Source organism: Phacochoerus africanus, chromosome 7 (genome assembly GCF_016906955.1).
Source record: "Phacochoerus africanus isolate WHEZ1 chromosome 7, ROS_Pafr_v1, whole genome shotgun sequence".
Classification (NCBI taxonomy): domain Eukaryota; kingdom Metazoa; phylum Chordata; class Mammalia; order Artiodactyla; family Suidae; genus Phacochoerus; species Phacochoerus africanus.
The window spans coordinates 94,009,869-94,031,518 of record NC_062550.1 but is presented as its reverse complement, the minus strand read 5'-3'; the positions used below and the strand labels follow the sequence as shown (position 1 = coordinate 94,031,518).

Sequence of the window (21,650 nt, the reverse complement as noted above, 5' to 3'; positions counted from 1 at the left end):
GTTTGTTTTCAAAGTCTGTGAGTCTGTTTCTGTTTTATAAATAAATTCACTTGTATCTTTTTTTTTAGATTCCACATATAAATGATATAATGTGATACTTGTTTTTCTCTGTCTGACTGAGTATAATAATATCTCGGTCCATATGACATTATTTCATTATCGTGACATTATTTCATTGCTCATGGCTGAGTAAAATTCCATTGTGTATGTGTGTGCATATAAATGTGTACAGACACACACATACACACACACACACACCAAATCTTCTTTATCCATTCATCTGTCAGTGGACATTTAGATTTTTTTCCATGTCTTGGCTGTTGTGAAAAGAGTTTTCATTTTCTCCTGATAGATGCCCAGGAGCAGATTTGCTGGATCATATGATAACTCTATTTTTAGTTGTTTTGTTTTTTCTTTTTAGGGCTGCACCTGCGTCACATGGAGGTTCCCAGGCTAGGCGTCTAATCTGAGCTAGAGCTGCCGGCCCACACCAGAGCCACAGCAATGCCAGATCCGAGCCACATCTGTGACTTACACCACAGCTCACATCAACTCCGGATCCTTAACCCGCTGAGCAAGGCCAGGGATCGAACCCACATCGTTATGGATGCTAGTCGGGTTTGTTAACTGCTGAGCCACAACAGGAGCTCCTGTGTTTAGTTTTTTAAGGAACTTCCCTACTACGCACATAGTGACTATACCAGTTTACATTCCCACCACAGTGCAGCAGGGTTCTCTTCACACCGTCTCCAGCATTATTTGTAGACTTTTCAATGATGACCATTCTAACTGGTGTGAGGTGATACCTCATTGTAGTTTTGATTTACATTTCTCTATTTAGTGCTGTTGAGCATCTTTTCATGTGCCTATTGGCGATCTATGTTTTCTTTGGTGAAATGTCTTTAGGTCTTCTGCCCGTTTTTTGATTGGGTTGTGTTTTTAATATTGGGCTACATGGGCTCTTTGTATATTTTGGAAATGAATCCCTTGTGGGTTGCATCATTTGCAAATACTTTCTCCCATTCCATAGGTTGTCTTTTCGTTCTGTTTATGGTTTTCTTTGCTGTGCAAAAGCTTTTAAGTTTAATTAGGTCCCATTTGGGTTTGTATGTTTGTTTGCTTGCTTTTGTTTCCATTATTCTAGGAGACAGGTCCAAAGAAACATTGCTGTGTGTGTTAGAGCGTTCTGCCAGTGTTTTCCTCTAGGTGCTTTATAGCGCTTGGTCTTAGATTTGGGTCTTTGAGTTTATTATTGTGTATTGTTTTAGAAAATGTTATGACTTCATTCTTTTACATGTAGCTGTCCAATTTTCCCCACACCATTTATTTATTTTTTTATCTTTTTGTCTTTTCAGGGCCACACCCGCAGCACATGGAAGTTCCCAGGCTCGAGGTTGAGCCAGAGCTGCAGCTGCAGCCTACACCACAGCCACAGCAACTCAGGATCTAAGCCATGTCTGCAACCTACATCACAGCTCACAGCAACGCCGGATCCTTAACCTATTGAGCAAGGCCAGGGCTCAAACCTGGGTCCTCATGGATCCTAGTCAGGTTTGTTGACTGCGGATCCATAACGGGAACTCAGCCCAGCACCACTTATTAAAGAGACTCTCTTTTCTCTATTGTATATTCTTGCCTCTTTACTGTAGATTAATTGACCATAGTGCATGGGTTTATTTCTGGGCTTTCTGTCCTGTTCCGTTATCAGTGTGTCTGGTTTTGTGCCAGTACCATAATGTTTTGATAACTGTAGCTTTGTAATAGAGTCTGAAGTCAGGGAGCCAGATCCTCCAGCTTATCTTATAAGTAGTTGGCTTATCTTATAGAGTTGCTATATGGTTTAAATGACTCAAAAAGGAAAAAAATACATAGCAGTATGCTCAGTTCCTAGTACATGCTTAATAAATGATGTCAACAGTTAATTGTTAGTTATTATATTAGAACATCAGGGAGAAAGAACTATTCCTAGACATTTATTATCTCCTTATTGTATTTTACAGTCCTAGCCATGCAAGGTCCTTCTGCTTATGAAGGCCTTAGTAGGCATATTGCATACCAAACAGATTCAGGATACCTTAAATAATTGAGAACTACAGTTCAAATTTTAAGGAAAATGGGTTCTGAAATTCAGCCAAGAACAACAGTCTGATCTTTAAAGCTTCACTTGCTGCAGGGAATTTATAAGGAGAAAAATCAGAGAGTAAAACACAGCCTGATCTTTTTTCCAGAAGCTCATTGTAATAATAGGTTTAAATTCTCTCACTCCAGAGAAGCTGGACCGAATTTCATGACCTTGACAGGCTTGGTGGTAGAATGGAGCAAGTACGAGGTTTCGACTGTCAGAGTTTGTAATGCTGAAGTCCAGTTCCTGACGTTAAGGAAGGCCTCACATGGGCTTTAATGCTGAAATGAGGCCCAGTTTGCCTCCATGAGTCTGACCTAAACCCACAGACTCCAATGGATAGAAATAATGCCTTTGGCCAAGCATCAGCTTAATGACCAGCCAGGAAGAGTCAGCCTTCTCCTCCTCCTCTCTGAAGTACGTGGTATGACCTGGAGCCAGCCCTGGTGTGGTTTTGTTTTTTCCAAACCTAAAGGGACTGTAGAAAAAAGGTATAGGCTGCAGAATTTCATTCCCTGTGCTGTATTAATAAGTCAGGGAAGAAGCTTTCATTATAAGAGCTCCAGCTGTATAAAAAAAGGAAAATCTCTCCTGATTATCTCCTGTCATATAAGGGACCAGGTAGGAAATGACAGAACAGGTTTCTGTGTTTCTTTTCAAACATAGAAACCACGTCAGAATTTCATTTTGTTTTGTTTTGTTTTGCATTGCACATAATTTGGTGAATGCTGGATTTAAGTCCCCCCCCCTTTTTTTAGCTTTTCTTGGACTGCTATAAAGCATTCAGGTGGTTTTTGTATTTTTGTCACATCTTAGTTTGTTTATGACCTTTGTTTTTTGATGTGACATCCCTTTAAGTACAAAAAATAAACCTTTTAAAAAGGAGTGCTGTGGGTCAAAAAAGAAAGTGATGACACTGTTTTTCATATTTGCACGATCTGTATTTTACACATGCGGGATCTACCTAATATGCTACGCTGCTTCTTCCTGGGGGAGGAACCCCTCTTCCATCACTTAAGCCGTTTCATCAGGCCCAGAAGTCATTAGCTAAGGAAAAAAGGGTTTTCATATATAAGTGGGCTCTCTTTGGACATAGCAGTGAGACCTTGGTCTGGGATCATATTTTGGGTTTTTTGGGGGTTTTTTTTGGAATCAGACTTTTTAATTGACACAAACCCCCTATACTTAATTGATAAAAATCCAGGTTCTTATAATGAGAAATTGTCTTGATTTCCTATTAAATGATTTGTATTTTGTCTTTGATCCTTTTCTAGACTTTGGGCTGAGAAACGCTTTCTTCATACTAGACGGGGACGGCGGCAGTGTATAGCATCGTTCTGATTACAAGCCCAAGTGGGAGACATCTGAGTACGTATTTCAGTAGCACGTATATACCTGCTGATGTCCAGACTATCCAACAGTGCTTCGCTCAGGCCTGCAGGAGGTGCAGGGGAAGTTTGGTGCTGTTATAATTCGTAAAAGATCAGGTAAATTCAGTAATTCAGGAGGAAAACAATGCCCACTCCTTGTGCACGATAGGAATTCTAGCAACCTACTTTGTGTATATATGTAATGAAACCAGCGTTCCTCCATGGCTTGTAAATCAGTGTCAGTGCTGGGTGGTCCCACCTCACACACCATGCTGATTCTTTTGATAGGAAATTTGATTGCTCTTTTAATATATTAAGCAATGGATAATAAGGTCTACATCTTAGTAGCAGTCTTTAAATTCTAATTTACAACGGTTTTCTTATCTCAGGTATACTTTATAATACCCTCACTTGGGAGGAGAAAAATCCTAAAGACTAAATTCCATTATTTTAAGGAAGAAAAAAACAACTATTCATTCCAGTTTCACCAGTTAATGCTTTCACTTGGGAGATTTTCATAGAAATAAGAAGATACCTTTCTCTAATTCTCACTTTTTGAACAATAATGAAGATTGTCCTAAAATTTCTTTCTGGTTTTGACTGGGGGGTGTGGGGTATGTTTTAGCACCATGCAGTCACTTCATCTTATCTGGCAGGACTTGAAACATCATTAGAACTCTTATCAACAAAGGCATTGAATTATATTATCATGATGGAATATAAAATTAACTACATTTAAGAAACTAGTTCTTTTTTTTTTTTTGTCTTTTTAGGGCCGCACCTGCAGCATATGGAGGTTCCCAGGCTAGGGGTCCAATTGGAGCTGTAGCAATGCCGGATCCTTAACCCACTGAGGCAGGCCAGGGATCAAACCCGCATCCTCATGGATGCTAGTCAGGTTCGTTAACCTCTGAGCCATGACAAGAACTCCCTGAGAAACTAGTTCTTAATAGTCAGATTTTATCAAATGGAAATCCACAGATTTCAATTTCAGACATGGTACTTCTGCCATTTCCAAAATGGAAGTAGTAAATTTATCAACCTGGGTTGCAAGGCAAATGATCCTTAACTGATCTCTTTAAGCTGGAGAATGGTCTAGAGAGGCTGATGGGATAGAGAGGTTCACCACTAGAGCAGGCAGTGCTGTTGTATTAGAAGAGAGGGTCACGGAATCCTTCTAATCATGTCAGATATTTATTAAGAGTGAAAATGAGAGGAAAATTGAGAAAGCAATGACTACTATTAACGTCTACAAATAAATGAGATAAAAGGCAGGGTACAGGAGAACAAGCTTCAGGTGAGTACTTAGAGATAAAAGTAGTATCTCTATTTTCATTTCAGAAAAAAATCATCTTGCAGGGACTTCTAGATATTAGGCAACCTAGGAAAAGGTCATTGGAGCAGAACTAGGTGATTTATCAAGGTTCCTTTTAGTCCCATGCGTCCAATAAGCATATATTTGTATGTATAAAAAAACCTAGTTTTATATGTATATAAAAAACTAGAAAAAGACTAACCTGTAAATTTAATGAAGATGTAAAGGAGCTTAAGAATATGCTATATACAATGAAATGTTAGCACTTTTATGTTCAGTACTATTCACAATAACCAAGATGTGGAAAAAACCATTACCTTAACCAACAAATGAGTGGGTAAAGAAATTCTGGTATAGACACACAACCTTTAGAAAAGAAGGAAATTCTACGATTTGAAAAGACATAGATGTGCCCCGAGGATATCATGCTAAAGGAAGTCGGTCAGTCACAGAAATAAAAATATGGTATGATCCCACTGATACAAGATTACTAAAACTCGCAGAATCAAAGAATGACTGGTGCCTGCCTGGGGTGAGGCAGAAACGGGAAGTGACCAATCAATGGGCATAAAGTTTCAGTGAAGCAAAGTGAGGAAGCGCTGGCGACCTGCTCTGTTGTATGCTTAGCATAGTCAAAATGCTGGATGGCAGATCTTATGTTAATTGTTCTCCCCACAATTATATGTATTTGCAGTGGAGTTCTCTAAAGCTCTCAAGAGAACATACACATACAGTGTTTGAGGGAAGTTCCTGCTGTGGCTCAGTGGTAATGAACCCGCCTAGTGTCCATGAGGACGCAAGTTCAATCCCAGGCCTCAGTCAGTGGGTTGGGGATCTGGTGTTGCCGTGAGCCAAGGTGGAGGTCACAGACGCAGCTCCGATTTGGCCCCTAGCCCGGGAACTTCCATATGCCACGGGTGCAGCCCTAAAAAGATGGAAAAACGTGCTCGAGGATATACAGATTATTCTCTTCAAAGAGAAGCACATTAAAGTAAAATGAAAAATTACTTGTGGAACTTTGGTTCCTGGGGGGAGAAAAACAAACAGTAGAGAGCAGTGCTGCATTGAGCCTTCAGAGAAAAACCCTTAGATGATGGCCTGGATGTTCAATTTAGACGTACAGTGAAAGAAGGGATTAATTTAATCTTGTTGAATATTTATTTTTAGTCTTGTTATTTCTTCGCAAAAATGAATGAAAAGGGGATGTCTCAAAATGCTGTAAGTAATTTCTGTTGAAATTATGAACTTAATTACTATCCTAAGTTGAACCTTAAAGCACGCCCATTATCTGTATCCACAGGCAAAGTTCTACGTCTGCACATAAATTAATGTAAAACGGTTAATATCTTTTTAAACAGACAAAATAATTTAGTCACAGAATATATCTACTAGAAAGAAGTGAATTTAATGTCATCTTTAACATACTAAAAAAAAAAAGCAGCAATTCAATAAGGATCCTGCCATTGTTCTTTATACAGATGTAAATGTTATGCAATGTATCAGTTACATTTATAATCAATAACCTTCCACTCACTGAGTTTAGAAACCACAGTATTGACTGAGCTAAACTCTCTCACAAATAAGGCACAACTACATGATCACAAGTAGTAAACACCATACAAACAAGGTGTCCAAAAGCTAAATGAGAAAATAGTCATGCAAAAGTATCTACAGAAGCTATGACTATGTGGTCCAGTTCAGGAAGGACAGAATGTGCTATACATACTGCGTCATGTTACAATAAAGTCATTACTTCCACACAGAACTTAGCTATTTCCAATTCTATTTTACACAGTTTTACATAAATTTAGTAAGTTTATGCACAATATTCACATCTGCAACAATAACATTGATCATTAAAATTCAGGCAAAGGGCAATTAAAACAATAATGTGTGGCACATTATATAATTACAAAATACCATTCATCAAGCTCATGTCTAAGAATACGGAATTGATGGCACATTTAAATCTTACAGATCAAATCATCCATGATTTCAGCCAAAGTGCATAAAAAAAAACTGTTATAATCATGACTATCAAAATATATGATCATAATTTGCTCTCCACTTAAAAGCTAAACATTTTTAAGCAAATGCATGGTTAAAAAAAAGAGTGGTTTAAAGTTACCAAAACTATAAAATAATCATAAAGCCTTTTCAAGAGATGGGGAATTAACAAATTTGGCAGTTACTATTTAACATTACTGTGAGGAAACAAACTAGCTAATTCCGCATTAAGAGGTAGTTGAACAAAATTATGCACTGCATTGAGGTTTTTCTGTTTGTTTCCCTCATTTTTCTCCAAAATAAACAAATCCTATACCAGCAGCTTTGTATTCTTTCTGCCCAAAATTTCTGCAGGTATAGCTTATTGTACCCTAACCTAGCAAGACTTGATTTTAACCCACATTTCTGTGCTGGAGTTTAGAATTTACTCACATGGGATGCCAGTGTGCTTTGCTTTAGAGCTGAGACTCCATACATGCCAACTCTAAACCACTGACAGATAGTACCAGCAGAACCAATAAACATTCAGAAGATGACTTTTTAATTAAAAAAAAAAACCCTTTTTGTTTCCACAATGCCTTGAATTGGTGAATTAATAGCAAAATAATAGATTTCATTTCTAATTAAAATATAGCAGCCTGATGGGGGCCATTGACATGAGCTTAGCTGGATAAAAAGCAGAGAATCACTCGAACACATTAGGTTTTGTTGACTCCCCAGGATTTTTTTATGAAAATGTAGGCAGGGGACAAGATAGGGAAAAGGCCTTCACTACATCCCATTAGGAGATGAAGTGAATAAATATTCTAATCCAGAAGAGTTCTCCTGAAGTTTCATTATGGAAAAAAAAAAAATGGTGCTGTGAACATCTGTTTTTCCACCATACTTAAGTTACTTATATGTAGAAGTGTACAATTAAGACAATTCGAAGGAATTTATAAGTATATATGAAAATGCATAAATTTAGCTCAATTTTTATTCTCCAGCTATTACTTTTAATAAAGATCCATTGTATGTGTTCATTCTGTAATGCTCAAAGATATATGTTTATCGAAGTCCAGGGACTCAATCAGGGTTTTTAGTAGCTAAACAGAGTTTCCTTAAACAGTTTTTTTAAGTTATTAAGTGAATATATGGCAATCTTTTTTAGTTTGTGTATGTTATAGGTAGAGCATAAACATGATAATTTCAGCATGATATTTGAAAGCAAGTGTACACAGTAAACTACTGTAAATGAAATATTAGCTCCCATCTTTTCCCACTATTAACAAATGATTGTACTGAATAAGTATGTAACTTTGTATCTCTTCTCTAGAAAGAGAAAGCAGTATTGTGACTTTTCCCCAGATGTGTGCCAATTTTGGAGTTTCTAAATAATTTGGTTTTGGTGATACTCTATTACCCAACTGTAATTTCATAGCATTATTTTTGCAAAGTAAACAGATTTACAGTTAGGAAATCTCAAATTCAGAACCTTTTAATATTTAAGTCACATTCACAACTTTAAAAAATTCTTCCCTTTTAGGTAAGAAGAAAATATAAAGCAGTGTGTTTAATGTCTCCTTGTATTTGTTTTTACAGATGAAACTATAGCAGTATCAGTTACTAGCTTTAAAATGCAAAATTATAAAAGCAATTACAGTGAAACTGAGCTATACTTGAGAAAGTTAAACAAAATTACCTTGAAAAAAGATCCATTAAAAAAGCAAATTCAGATTCTGGAGAGAGAATGAGGGTATAATTGAGGGTAATCTCAGAAGACTTCCCTCTTAAACAGAGAAAGAGACCATTATACAACTTCTGTTATTCACCTTCCAAGTGGGGATAAGGGTAGGAAGTTTTGTAGGATTCTTAGTGAAGAATATGTGGGAGTTTAAAAATGAGATAGAAAAGGAAAAGTTAACTCTAACCTTTCAAACAGTCAACCCAAGGATAACCATAAAATAATTTTACAGAGGTGATGTAAAGTCCACCCAAAGGAATTGAATCAGTATTGTTAAAACCATGTTTAAATTCATGGTTGATGCCTATTTCAACATAATCTGTATATGTAGAACACTTGAGCAGTAAATTTATAATATAACAGTAATGTCACTGAGCTGTGGACCTATATCTAAGAAAAAAGAAAGCTTTATAGTTCTATGCAAGACTTCACGAAGAAAATGTGTCACTGTGCAGCATATATGATATGGTAACATCACCCATGTACCTTTCTGTACACTAAATTTGGGAGAAGTAAGCTATGGACATGTATTCGTGTCATTTGTGAATAATGAAATTATATTTAAAAAAATACATTGCTATTCTCCATCCAAAGTTTATTTACATTTCATTGGCTAATTCTAAACTTGGCATGTAACCTGTTCCAGGGTGAAATGGAAAAAAGTAATGAAAGATGAGCCCAAGTCAAGTCTCACAAAAATAGAAGAGTTTTACTTGATAACATTCCAAAATATACGAATTCTAATTTGGTTTAGTATTGCAACCACTGTCCAAATCAAAGAGTAGTAGTCCAAGACCTCTGTGAAGTGCATTTATTAAAAACCTAATGTTTACTCTGACGTTGTGACAACCCATTATCCTTGCAAGTCATTGAAACATGCATCACAGACACGAACAGGCTTCTTAGAAGAAGGAGTTAAGGCATTTTTGGCTGAACACTCAGCACAGAAGATATTTCCACATTGTCTGCAGTGATGCTGTAAATGACAAAAAAATTAAACATTTTCAAGCATAGAATCTATACCAAAATTAAGAGACTACAAGAATAGGCCAGCTGCACTTTGAAAGTATACTATTTCAAGGGCTTATTTAATAATAAATTTCAATGCTGATTTAATCCTTTGGTTAATTTGAATGCTTACTAGTTAGTTAGATACTACACTAAAAATTTCAATATGAGAAACTGATCTTAGAATTCTTAAAAAACCATGGGAGGCATTTTTAAAGTGTTACTAAAACAGTCCTATCAGGTGAAAAACTATTTCTACTTGCCAAATGTTTCGGGCATGATTTCTCCAATCAGAATATAAATTTGAAACATCACATGATGGTATTATTTAAAATGATTTTTTAATCTCTGCCTTTCTTTAAAAGAACTCGATGATAAAACATGAGTTTAATAATGATGCTGTGGTTCAGAAAATGATTATTCCAGAAAGTAAACCAGTAGGAAGGCAATAAATAAATTTAAAATTAAAATATATGCTAACCAGAAACTAGACTGCATAAATTTAATTATTCTACGTAGTTGTAAATGAAAGTAAGTAACTGGCAAAACCTGGAAAGTCTATCAAAGGCAGGACAATTCTCATGGTTAACATAGTCCCTGTGGAATAAAATCCAAAACCATTTACCCGTCGCACTGTGACTGAGAAGCCTTTCCCACAGGCCATGCAGTTCTGCACTTCATTGTCTTCGGCCCACTTTCTGTTCAGTGCTTGTGTATGCTTGATCTATTAAAAAGTTTCAGCACATTATAAGATCCCACACTTTTAAGAATGATTGGATAAAATTCTAAAAATCAAATAATTTGGTCATCTTCCATTATCAAAAGGTGCTACACTCTTAAGTCTGAACGACAATAAAGCAAAGCAAGTTTTACTCCTCAAAAGCACTAGTAATTTCTAACCGTTGGTAATTTCCCATTTACTCTAACCCTAGGGAGCAGTCCTTCCTTGAGACTCGGAGCATATATATTCAGATCACTTCTTTTTACACACAGCAACTCATTCATTCCTTTGTGTTCTTGACTTTTCCTAATACCGACAATTCCTGAATGACATGTCTCTCTAATCCTTGGAATCTCTTGAAGTCTTTAAATCTTGTATTTAATTACCCATAACATCTACAATATTATTACACTGACAGCAGCCATTTAAAAGTATGCATATATGAGATTTTTTTTTAATGTTCAAAATATGCTTTTCACTAAGAGGTAAATTCTAGACTAAAAAACTGCTGCGCGTCACCAGGTGGCTTACTTACCTGAAGGGACTGATTCTCTCTGCCCAGCTCCTGCACTGCTGCAGTTGTATTATCCAGCTTTCTTTGCAACTCTAGTACTTTGGTTTGAAGCTTTTCTATTTCACCTTCTCCTTTAAGACACCTAGAACAAATCACAAAAACATTAAAAAAAAATCATTCAAGACCCCCCCAACACAGATAATGAACTGCTTAGCAGTTTGAAGCATAATACATTCATTTCAACTATGTGATTGCTGTAATGGGTAGTTTTTAAATGGCTACTTAAATACCTGCGGGAGCACTTTTCTCAAGACTTCGGGGGTTTTTTTAATGTGCAATACATCAGTCTTTATCACTTAGAATGGAAATAAACTATTTTTATTAGACATCGGTCACCTTTCTAGTAGTGCCCTTCTTTCATCTTGATTATTCTGAACGGTGGCTTCCAGCACTGCGATTTCTCCCCGTAAGTCGTCCGTCTGCTTCTCGAGCTCACTGACGCGCCGCTGGCTGGACTGCCACTCCTTCTTGACCGTGCCCAGGTTTTCGTTTAATGCGGTCATCTGCATGGTACGTTTTGCCTCGTTTTCCTCATGCTTCTGCACTGCTGCTGCTTTTTCTTTTATTTCACAATGCTGAGAAGAGGAAAAACGGTGGGTAAAAAAAATCTGCTACGAAAATAGTGCAAAATAAGTTTGTCGAATTTAAAATACTGGCAGCATCACTACTACTACTTCTTCGGAAAAGAAGGCACTAATAAAATGGATTCCACACATATCTGTGTATTTTGAACTGGCTTAAAGGCCACACTGCTGAAATGATGTTCAGCAGGCTTCTTATAAAATCAAGCTAAAGTAAATCCATTTAAGATTTTTCCTTTTTCCCACTACAACAGGAGAAGAACCATAATTAGGGATCACAAGGTGCCCTGGCGACAACGCAGGACTTTTCTTATGTCTCAAATTACACATGCACCCTTTGGTCTCTATCAACCTGCCAAAAAACAATACTTCAAACCACCGTGTGAACCTGAAATTGCAATTCAACAAAAACATTCAGCAACAAGTTATCTGGAGCTATTTGGACTTCATTCACTAGCGGAAAGCCAGGTGCTTCCCATTTGGCACGGCAAGTTAGGGAGGGAAGAGTAGGCTTTTGGTCACACAATTGGTCGTCACAATTCTCAACTGAAATTTCCGTTCCCCCTTATCAGCATTCACTGTGACCAAACAAATGAGTTCAGCAGGACTGACATTCATGCCATCTACCTCAGTCTACATGGTTAGAGGTCGGTTTGTTTTACTGGCACTAAAAGTTTTGTTTTTTTTTTTAATTATATTTTACTGAATTTTCACTTATATAGCCAAAAATTGTATTTCCTATCACATGTCAGCTATTTAAGTCAATCAGATCTGTCTAAAATAGAACATTACAGTGTCAGTTGAGCATTTGAATTATAACTTTTAAGTAGAAAAATCCTCTCTTCCTGAACTAATTTACAAAATTGATTAGACCCCCCCATTGTACTGGACAGCACCATGATGGATGATAATACAGGAAGAGGAATGTGTATATATGGATGACTGGGTCACTTTGCTGGACAGCAGAGATTGGCACATGATTGTGAATCAGCTGTACTTTAAAAACAATTTAAAAAACACACCTCCCACCATTAACTTACTGACCAGTTTAGTTTCCTTCTCCATAAATTCTTTCTTCAGCTCATCTTCTTCCTTTTTCATCTGCTCTTTTAACATTTGCTGGTTTTTCTTCTCTTGTTCAAGGGTTGCCTTCAGGGAATCTACTTTCCCTTGAAGCTCTAATTTCTGTTGAATCAGAAGCTGTCTGGCATCCTTGAGATTTGTTACCTCCTGTTACAAGGTAAGGCCAAAATAAACCATCCTTTATAGTAAAAAAACAACAACAAAACACAAACCAGAGAACAGAGCTGAGTCCATATCAGATCTATTCCTTTAGCTCTAACCCTTGGTGGTCTGCTGCCTGTGCTCAGTCATGTGACCCTGGACTTTTGTAAAAGAATGTTGCCCTCAGCCTGAAACATAAACGAAAGCCTATTCTCAGGGCCCTGACGTTTAAGGATCTAAGTTTCCACTCATACAGATCAAAAGTTACAGAACAGAAAATAACAGTTGTCTGGTTGGAGGTTTACAGGAACATTCTGACCAGACCTACGTGGACAGTTCCAAGAACAAAGATTCCTATGCTAAGAAGGCTGCAACACTCCCTCCCCTTCTAGTGTGAAAGAAGCCTAAATTCCACCTTCAGTAAGATGGTTCTTTGGGGGCACTGCTACAGAGTCTTCTCAGTCTGAATAAATTTGCTATTCCTTGCCCCAATCAAAAAAAAAAAAAAAAGATTAAAGAATTTTAGGAAGAAAAACAATTATAAAAACAGAATCCCTTAAAATCTTAATTCTAAACTCTTAGATATTTTGAAGTTTGCTATCTATATAATTCTTTTATTTATTTTTTTTATCTTTTTGCCTTTTCTAGGGCCACTCCTTCGGCATATGGAGGTTCCCAGGCTAAGGGTTGAATCGGAGCTGTAGCCACCAGCCTACACCAGAGCCACAGCAACGCCAGATCCGAGCCACGTCTGCAACCTACACCATAGCTCACGGCAACGCCGGATCCTTAACCCACTGAGCAAGGCCAGGGATCGAACCTGCAACCTCATGTTTCCTGATCGGATTCGTTAACCACTGAGCCACGACAGGAACTCCCATAATTCTTTTAATTGATAGCTTTCTTATCATCTCAATAAAATCTAAATTTTTAGGGTTATTTCTCGTTATTTAGTAATCTGAAAACAAAAGTAACAGTTTCAATATATGTATAGATATTCTGCAACACAAAAGCAAAAGTATGTGTTAAAAATAACAAAACAATGGTGCCTGGCATAAAGTATGCTCTTTTTTTTTTCTTTTTATGGCAGCACCCACATCATAGGGAAGTTCCCAGGCCAGGGACTGAATCCAAGCTGCAGCTGTGACCTAAGCCAAGGCAATTCCCACTGCACTGGGAACCAAACCTGACACCTCTGCAGCAACCCGAGCCACCACAGTTTGATTCCTAACCCACTGGGCTATGGCAGGAACTCCCATAAAGTATGTTCTTAATAAGTGTGTGTGTGTGCACACAGTTTTTTTAAACAAACACTAATACAATACAGAGGAAAAACAGTGATTATCTGTACATACCTTTATGCTTTCTTGCTTGTGAGACTTGAGTTCTTCACTCAATTTAGCAATTTCTTTTTCTTGTCTACATTTAATTTCCTCAATCTCTGCCAATTTAGATTTTTCATTTACTAGTTCTTTTTCTTTCAGTGACTATAGAAAAATAATTTATTAAAAAATAATTTTAACTAAACTGAAAAGCAATAAAATGACTGCTTCTGTTTATGACTGTTTCTGCCCCTTTAACCTAAGTTAACTTGAGCAAACTACTTACCTTCTCTTGTTCCTGTGTCCTTGTTTATACAATATGAACAATAACAATGTTATAAGGACTAAATAGTAAACACTGTAAAATTAATAGCGTCTGGCCAAACGAGCTAAAACTACCTTCTTATGCTTATTAGTATTATTACTATCACTATCTTTACATAAGGCACCTAGAGAGAACTATAATTTCTATACCACATGGCTCTTTTTAATCCTCATTTTATGGGTAAAGGGACAAAGGCTTAGAGAAGTTAAATCTATTAGAAATAGAACCAAAACTAAAACAAGAGCTGCATGATCTAATGCCCTTGTAATTAAAGGCCTCTAAACTATAGTTCTGTCAGAATTTTCTGAACGTGAGGCACAAATCATAAATTTCATTCTAGCTTCACCAGCCCCATCCCCACAAAAACATCCCCCAAGTTTTTAGTTGAAGATAATTTCAGGAACTGCACAATTAAGATATATATATATACCAAGGTCTTCATAAACTGTACACTTAAGAATATTCTATCCACTGATGGAAATACATGATCTCAATTATGAAACCAAAAATAAAATGTTTCCTAGAATCTGCATTTCTCTTTTATATAGAAATATAACTGATCATTAAGTGTACTGGTCATATAACCAGTACTTTCAACTTTATAATGGCATCATTTATATAAAATAAACCCATACTTCCTCTTAGAAAAAAGCTGGTTCTTAATATTAAGAATTTTTAACACACTCAATTATTCCTAGACCTTTCATATCAGATTTCTAGATCCAGAGGGTAACATGTTACATGAGAAATAACTGAGGGGCTATAATATCTTTTTTTTGAATAACCAAGGGTCTATGATATAAAAAAAACAGATTCCTTTGTATAACTAAAAAGAGCAGTGAGACATGGCAGGGAAGCTGTAAAGAAGAACCTCCTAGGATTAGAATCACAGTCCCACCAAGAGTCTCTTATTTGTAAACCTGACGCCCATCTTAGCCGTTGAAAATAAGGTGATGCCTTTACTGGTTAAGAGGTTTGATGAGATGATCTCTATGGCCACTGCAACTCTGAAGATTCTAGGTTTATTAGAAAATACCTTTTCTTTCTGAACATCTTGTAGTGCTTTACACTGCTCCTTCAACTGCTCTTCTTTCTTGGCTGAATCTTGCTCCAAAGTAGTCCTGGCAGTCTTCAGTTCTTGAATCAATTTATTTTGGTTTCCAATTTGATTCCTGTTTGAAATCAAGTCCTCCTGTGCTAGAGAAAGCTTCTCTTCTACAGACTTATAAAAACAAATTTCCCCAGATTATTATGTCATTGTTTAGTAAATTTCTATAGAAACCTAACAGCTAACATACGCACAGTAGAAAGCAGTACACTTTAAAAAGACAGTATGTTATGCCCTTCAGCAAGATAATATGCAAACTCCAAAATGCCTGTGGTTTAAATAACAGCCTATAACATTTTAAACTCACAAAAACCTAATGACTAAATCTTTTAAAGTCAAGCTCAAAATCTGTACTACTATTTTCTGCACCTGCCAAGACCTACTGTTGTTCTTTGCCTCTAGATATTCATCCATGTCATTCAGCAAAACACTGCTGTATATTCCTTTTCCTGGCTGCAGGCCAGGATATGTTCATCTGCTCAGCATCTTTTTGCGCTGGAGAACCCCTTCTCCCATTTAGTGGTTTTACTGGGGCTACTTTAACCCACTGACTCCCACCAGAATAAGCAAGTCCCTAAGTAGGTCGAATACCAACCCTGATGCTGGAATACCCTAAACACATAGTACTGTAGCTAAAAAAGAATTTCTGCATTATTCTGTGGTAGGTTTTTTTTTTTTTTTTGGTCCAAAAATTTTTCTTTTTTCAAAATAAAATTTTAAAAATTTTGTTACTTATTCTTGATACCTGATGAAATGATATAAGGAATAGTATTAGACTAACAAGATTTATATTTAATTTTAAACTTACTACCATAGAATTCTCACTTCATTCAGGGTGCAAAATCTATAGTTAAATTCCATTTCTATGAACTTTCTTGACAATAAAGAATAACATGCAGCATGGTCAATTTGGAATACCCAGTCACAAACTTTAGTATTTCATAAATAATCCAGCAGATGGGGCTAAAGGCATAGATCAAGCCAGCCCGACTTGCATTTTACTGGTGTCTAGGTACACAAGCCCACAGAGGGCACCCTTGACTCGGGTGTCATGTTACATGGTTCTGAACCTCTTCCTTTTCTCTCTTGTACACAAGATTATTTAACAAACACAATGCTGTGTAGTAGAAATTGACAGATCACTAAACTACAATGGAAAAAATAAAAATCATAAAATTAAAAAAATCACTGAAGCAAAAGAATGGCCAATAACCATCTTTTATTCTGACCTATAAATATTATTTGAATGTTCCCAGGAATTCCATGTTTAAATTAAGTAGTTCAGATAACTTCTCACTTTGGAAGGATTTAAATGTCAATATTCTTATTTTAAAAAAAAATTTAGTGAAATGATGGTAAAAGAATAAAGGCCGTGAATCAGAACAGCTGAGATCCAATCATAGTTCTTTTATTGTGCAAACACTAGGCCTTCACCAGCCAAGCAGGGCTTCAGTCTTATCTGCAGAAGGAAGTTTTGGAAGAAAGTTCTATTCATGGCCTCTCAGCAGTTGTAAAACTCCATGGCAGCCTTAGCCCTCTGTCTTTCTCTTCTTGCCCATATTTACATTTGTATTCTTTCATGTATAAAATTAGAACAAGACAAGCTTTTTAGACAAAAATAGTTGGCTTAATGAAAAAATACTGATTTAAAAGATCTAAGACTTGTTATTATGCTCATGGGCAAATAAAATATACCTATAAAGAAAAAGTGTGACTTCTATAGAACTTTTACAATCAGTCTTTAGATTTCATCTTCTCTGTCACCAACGAGTCCTTCAAATTCATCAGCATTTCCCATCCTTCCTCCTACCAGCTCAAGTCACCATCATCTTCACTTGGACTGTGGCACAGTCTCCTCTGTCTTGTCCCCACATTCAACCAGGTTCCCCTACAATCCATCCTTATCCTGCTGCCAGTTATTGGCCTAAATAAAATACAAATCCAAGCAAAATCCTCCTGCCTTTAGGATAAAGTCCAAACTCTTCCACCAACCTTCCCCAACTTTCAATAGTGTTATAAAGGGAAAAAATAATAATTTAAAGCTACTTAGAGAATACAGCGCAAGTAAGATGCTTTCTAAATGTATTTTTTTCTTAAAGCAACTCTTGCTGATTTTGAATGTGATATATAAAAAATATCTATTGTTGGCCCTATGAAAATTCTCTCACCCAATCTCCTGTTTCTTTGCCAGATCATTAGTCACCAATGATTCCTTCACCTCCTCTGCAACCTGTATGTTATTCATCCGTTTTGTTTCATTGTCTCTCTCCCATTAATCTCTTCTGTCGCAACCTTTTTAACCCCAGTTACAACCACTTCACAGCCAGACTGCTGGAGTTTATGGAGGAGGAAGGAGACGGCCTCTTGAATCCCCGCGGCACTCATTTACCTCGGGCCCAAACGAAGCTGTCTGTGAACCACTTCCAGGTTAAGTTGCCTACAGTAATTTTCTTCATTTTACTCCTCTGCTTAGACTTCTTCTCTCCCCCAAATATAAACTCCAGTCATCCCTGCTAAGCATCTAAGATACGTCGCAATTTGAACCCAACCTTTTTAACTTCCAGACACCAACCAGCACTCTAGCAAGACAATTATGTTGACTCCTGGTTTCGCTGGTTCCTACTGCAGCACCTTTTCTCAAATGTGCCCCTGAGTGAACTGATCTCTCTCAGGACTCTGTATTCAAATTCTTAGATCCTTCAGGACCTGGTCAAGTCCCACCTCCTCCATAAAGCCTTCCCTAAAAGAGCTTATGAATAAAATATAGTATATTTATGTATATTATAATATAAATATTCTGTGATTTGACAGAATTTGTCAATAAGGCACTTTAAGCAAAGAAACACAAAAAACCAAACACATTAAAGGATCAAAAAGCATAATATTTCACCATGACGAAAAGAGAACTGGCTTAAGTCTTTGAGAGAACATTAATGTCCCATCTCCTGTAGAGAACTGATAACTTAATGCTACATAAAAATTGTTTACCTTTTTTGTATATCATTCATTTTAATGATACTTTATCTAATCAAATAGTATTGCCAAGAACAAAGTATCCATATATGTTTAGATAATTAAGGTTAAATTTACTTTGAGTTATAATCTCCTGATTTTAACCATTATGCATTCCAGTAGTCTCGGGAAGTTAACAAATACGTAAAATTAAAGTCAGTCTTGCTTGAGAAGCAACAGTAAAATTGTTTCCATTTTCACAAGTGGTTTACATTTAAAACTCCTTGGATTTTCTAACAGCAGCCCTTTGTAAGTTATTTTTTTACATAGGCAGCAAAGTCCTTTGATAAGCTAATACAGCAGTTAACATATTTCCAAATTATTTCACTATTAAAAGATACATATGTATGGGGTTTTGTGGTTGTTTTTAAATAGCCACACCCATGGCATATGGAAGGTCCCAAGCCAGGGACTGAGTCTGAGCGGCCGCTGTCCTTGAACCGCCTGCTCCAGGCCAGGAATCAAACCCACACCTCCCCAAGGCACTGCAGTAGGATTCTTTTTCTTTTCTCTTTTCCTTTCTTCCTTTTCTTTCTTTCCTCTTTAGGGCTGCACCCATGGATATGGAAGTTCACAGGCTAAGGGACAAATCAGGGCTACAGCTGCCGGCCTACACCACAGCAACATGGGGTCTGAGCCGCAACTGCGACCTGCACCAGATCTCATGGCAACGCCGGCTCCTTTACCCACTAAGCCAGGCCAGGGATCAAACCCTCATCCTCATGGATACTAGTTGGGTTTGTTACCACTGAGCCACGACAGGAATTCCCATGACTTAATTTTTAAAAAGCATATTTCTCCAAAAATAATTCAAAAGAAAACAAGTATGATATTCCACAAATGCTAACATTCCCCTGCCCATCTGGGTTCAGATCAATCATTTAATGTATATCAACAACTTAGTTTTTATGATATACAATTCACTATACCTTGAGATCTTGCCTTGTGGCAAGAAGTTCAGATTCCTTCCCATAGAAATCAGACTGAAGCTGCTTTAGATTTTCTTGATTTTTTTCATAGGCATTTTGTAACACTGATATTTTCTCTTTCTCTGCTGCAAGTTCCTGTGCTGCTTGTGTTGACTGCTGCTGTAGTTTATTCTCAAGTTCTGTCTGAAACATACAATAGTTATTTAAAACAGCATGCATACCAAAATCCAGTTACAAATACAGAGTGAAATCCAGTAACTAAGATTCCTGAGAACAAACCAATGTCTTAAAATTCTACTGTAATAAAGAGTAACTTATTAGAGTTACAAAACTAAAGAATTACAAAATCTGACAAGTCCCAATTAAAAAACAAAAAAAGAAACAAGTAAAGAAAAATATTTTCACTGGTAAGTGTCAAGTACCAAGGTCTCAGGAGACTGAGAGTAACAACTGCCTGCTGATGGGAGATACAGTGCTGTGCATGCTTTAGAAGATGCTAAAAGTTAAGGTTGAACTAGAGGAAATTTCTGCATGAAAGAATTCAAAAGCCATTACTGAGCTGAAGTGTATTGTTTCTGCTCCCTAAAATTCAAGAATGACCTAAGAAATTTCTAAGGCCAAGTTTATTAACGTCAAGGCAGAAAAAGAAATGAAAATCCTGCGAAGGCCCAACTCCTCTAAACTTGTTTTCCGTCTTTAAGAAGATTCAAGAGATGTGTACAAATTATGACATAATTAAAAGATATGTATGTATAGTATGAGAAGAAGCACTTGGCTTTCAAAATAAACATACTTCCGTGAAACTGCTGTTGAATTTATCAGCAACCTTTTTGTCCCACAATCCAGTATGCATGTCCTCGTCCACATCTTACTGAACATTCCAGCAGTCCTTAAAATAGCTGATGATGGCCCCTGCTAGAAACATCTCTTCAGCCTGGTTTCCAAAACATCTTGTGTTTTAGGTTAACCTCCTGCCTCACTGGTTATTCTTCCTTCCTAAAATCTCTCACTAGCGCCTTTGATCGCTCCGGAGTACAAGACCCAGGGTTCTGTCCCTAGCCTTCTCGGATTCTCCAAACAGTCTCTATTTAGAATATCCTGACTAGCCTCATAGCTTTAAATACTTTATTTACAGTTGGCTTCTGAATTTAAGTCTGTGGCGCCACCCTCTCTGCCTGAACTTTGAGCTCATTACATCAAGGGCTTCCCAGACACCTTCCCCGACTGACTGACAGATCTCTACCTCAAGCGGAATTCTTGCTTCCTGACGACAATCCTCCTCCTCCTCAAAAAGCTACTATTTCCCCCAATAAATATGGCCATCCGTCCACCTTCACAAGCCAGAAACCCAGAGTTATTCTTGACTCCTCTTTCCATCCTCTCTCACCGTCCAATCTATCCGCAAGTCCCGATGATTCAACTTCCAAAAGACATTCGCAAATCACCCACTTGTAACACTTTAGTTCATGCCATCATCATGGACTTGCTGGACTACTGCAATAGTTTTTCAGTGCCCTCCGGGCTTGCTCCTTTATCTCCCTTTAGTCATAGCCCATCATTTTCTGCTCAAAATTTCCTAATTGATTCTAATTGTCCTTCAAATAAAAGATATTCTGTTATAATCTACAAGTTTGCATGTTTATGCTTTGTCTGCTTCTCTGAGCTCAGCTCATATTACTCTTCCTCTCTCCTGCTATACTTCTGTTTTTAGAAAATACCAAGCTTGCTCTAGCCATAGATCTCTGTACTAATTGTTCCTCTGAGCACTGTATGTACAGCTCATGTATTTCATGTACCAGCTCAAACCTCTTCAGAGAAGCTTCTTTGATCACCCAGCCTTTCAGCAGGGCTAAATCCATCACTGTCTTTGGTTAAGCCTCTTCCCCCCTCAAGAAGGTGTAAATCCATGACAACAGGTTACTTGTATGCTCACAGCCACATCTCCAACACCCGGAAATGTGCCCATGGCATAAAAGAGGTACTAGTAATATTTCTTGAATGAATGGATGACAAATAGATGGGAGGTGGACGAACAGAGCCCAAAACTCCACTAAGAGGATCTTGTAATAGTCCATATAAGACGAAAAGCCTGGACTAAGATTATGGAAGTTGGGAAATAAGAAAAGGAGATAGAGGAGTCCCACTGTGGTGCTGTGGGTAAAGGAATCTGGCATCGCCACAACTGTGGCATAGGCTGCAGCTGCAGCTCAGATTCAGTGCCTGGCCCAGAACTTGCAAGTGCCATGGGTGCAGCCAAAAAAAGAAAAAGAGATAGGTTCAACTGAGTTAGGAAGTAGATTGCCAGGAGA

General features: G+C 37.3%; 2 protein-coding genes across 3 annotated transcripts in view; one reads left to right on the top strand and one right to left on the bottom strand.

Moving 5' to 3' along the window:
* The window catches only part of PLEKHG7 (pleckstrin homology and RhoGEF domain containing G7), an 81,315-nt gene extending 77,825 nt beyond the window's left edge, over positions 1-3,490 (top strand). The window contains 2 exon segments of the mRNA XM_053743513.1: positions 3,397-3,423; positions 3,426-3,490. Coding sequence (XP_053599488.1) covers positions 3,397-3,423; positions 3,426-3,490 — 92 coding nt within the window.
* Positions 3,491-6,187: 2,697 nt separating this feature from the next.
* EEA1 (early endosome antigen 1) overlaps positions 6,188-21,650 on the bottom strand; it is a 125,703-nt gene continuing 110,240 nt past the window's right edge. For both annotated transcript variants that reach the window (XM_047788299.1, XM_047788300.1), the window contains 8 exons: positions 19,342-19,524; positions 15,329-15,514; positions 14,001-14,132; positions 12,466-12,651; positions 11,177-11,415; positions 10,802-10,922; positions 10,171-10,269; positions 6,188-9,513 (listed from right to left, as the gene is read on the bottom strand). In XM_047788299.1, coding sequence (XP_047644255.1) covers positions 9,391-9,513; positions 10,171-10,269; positions 10,802-10,922; positions 11,177-11,415; positions 12,466-12,651; positions 14,001-14,132; positions 15,329-15,514; positions 19,342-19,524 — 1,269 coding nt within the window. In that variant the 3' untranslated portion in view covers positions 6,188-9,390. The remainder of the gene's footprint in view (positions 9,514-10,170; positions 10,270-10,801; positions 10,923-11,176; positions 11,416-12,465; positions 12,652-14,000; positions 14,133-15,328; positions 15,515-19,341; positions 19,525-21,650) is intronic.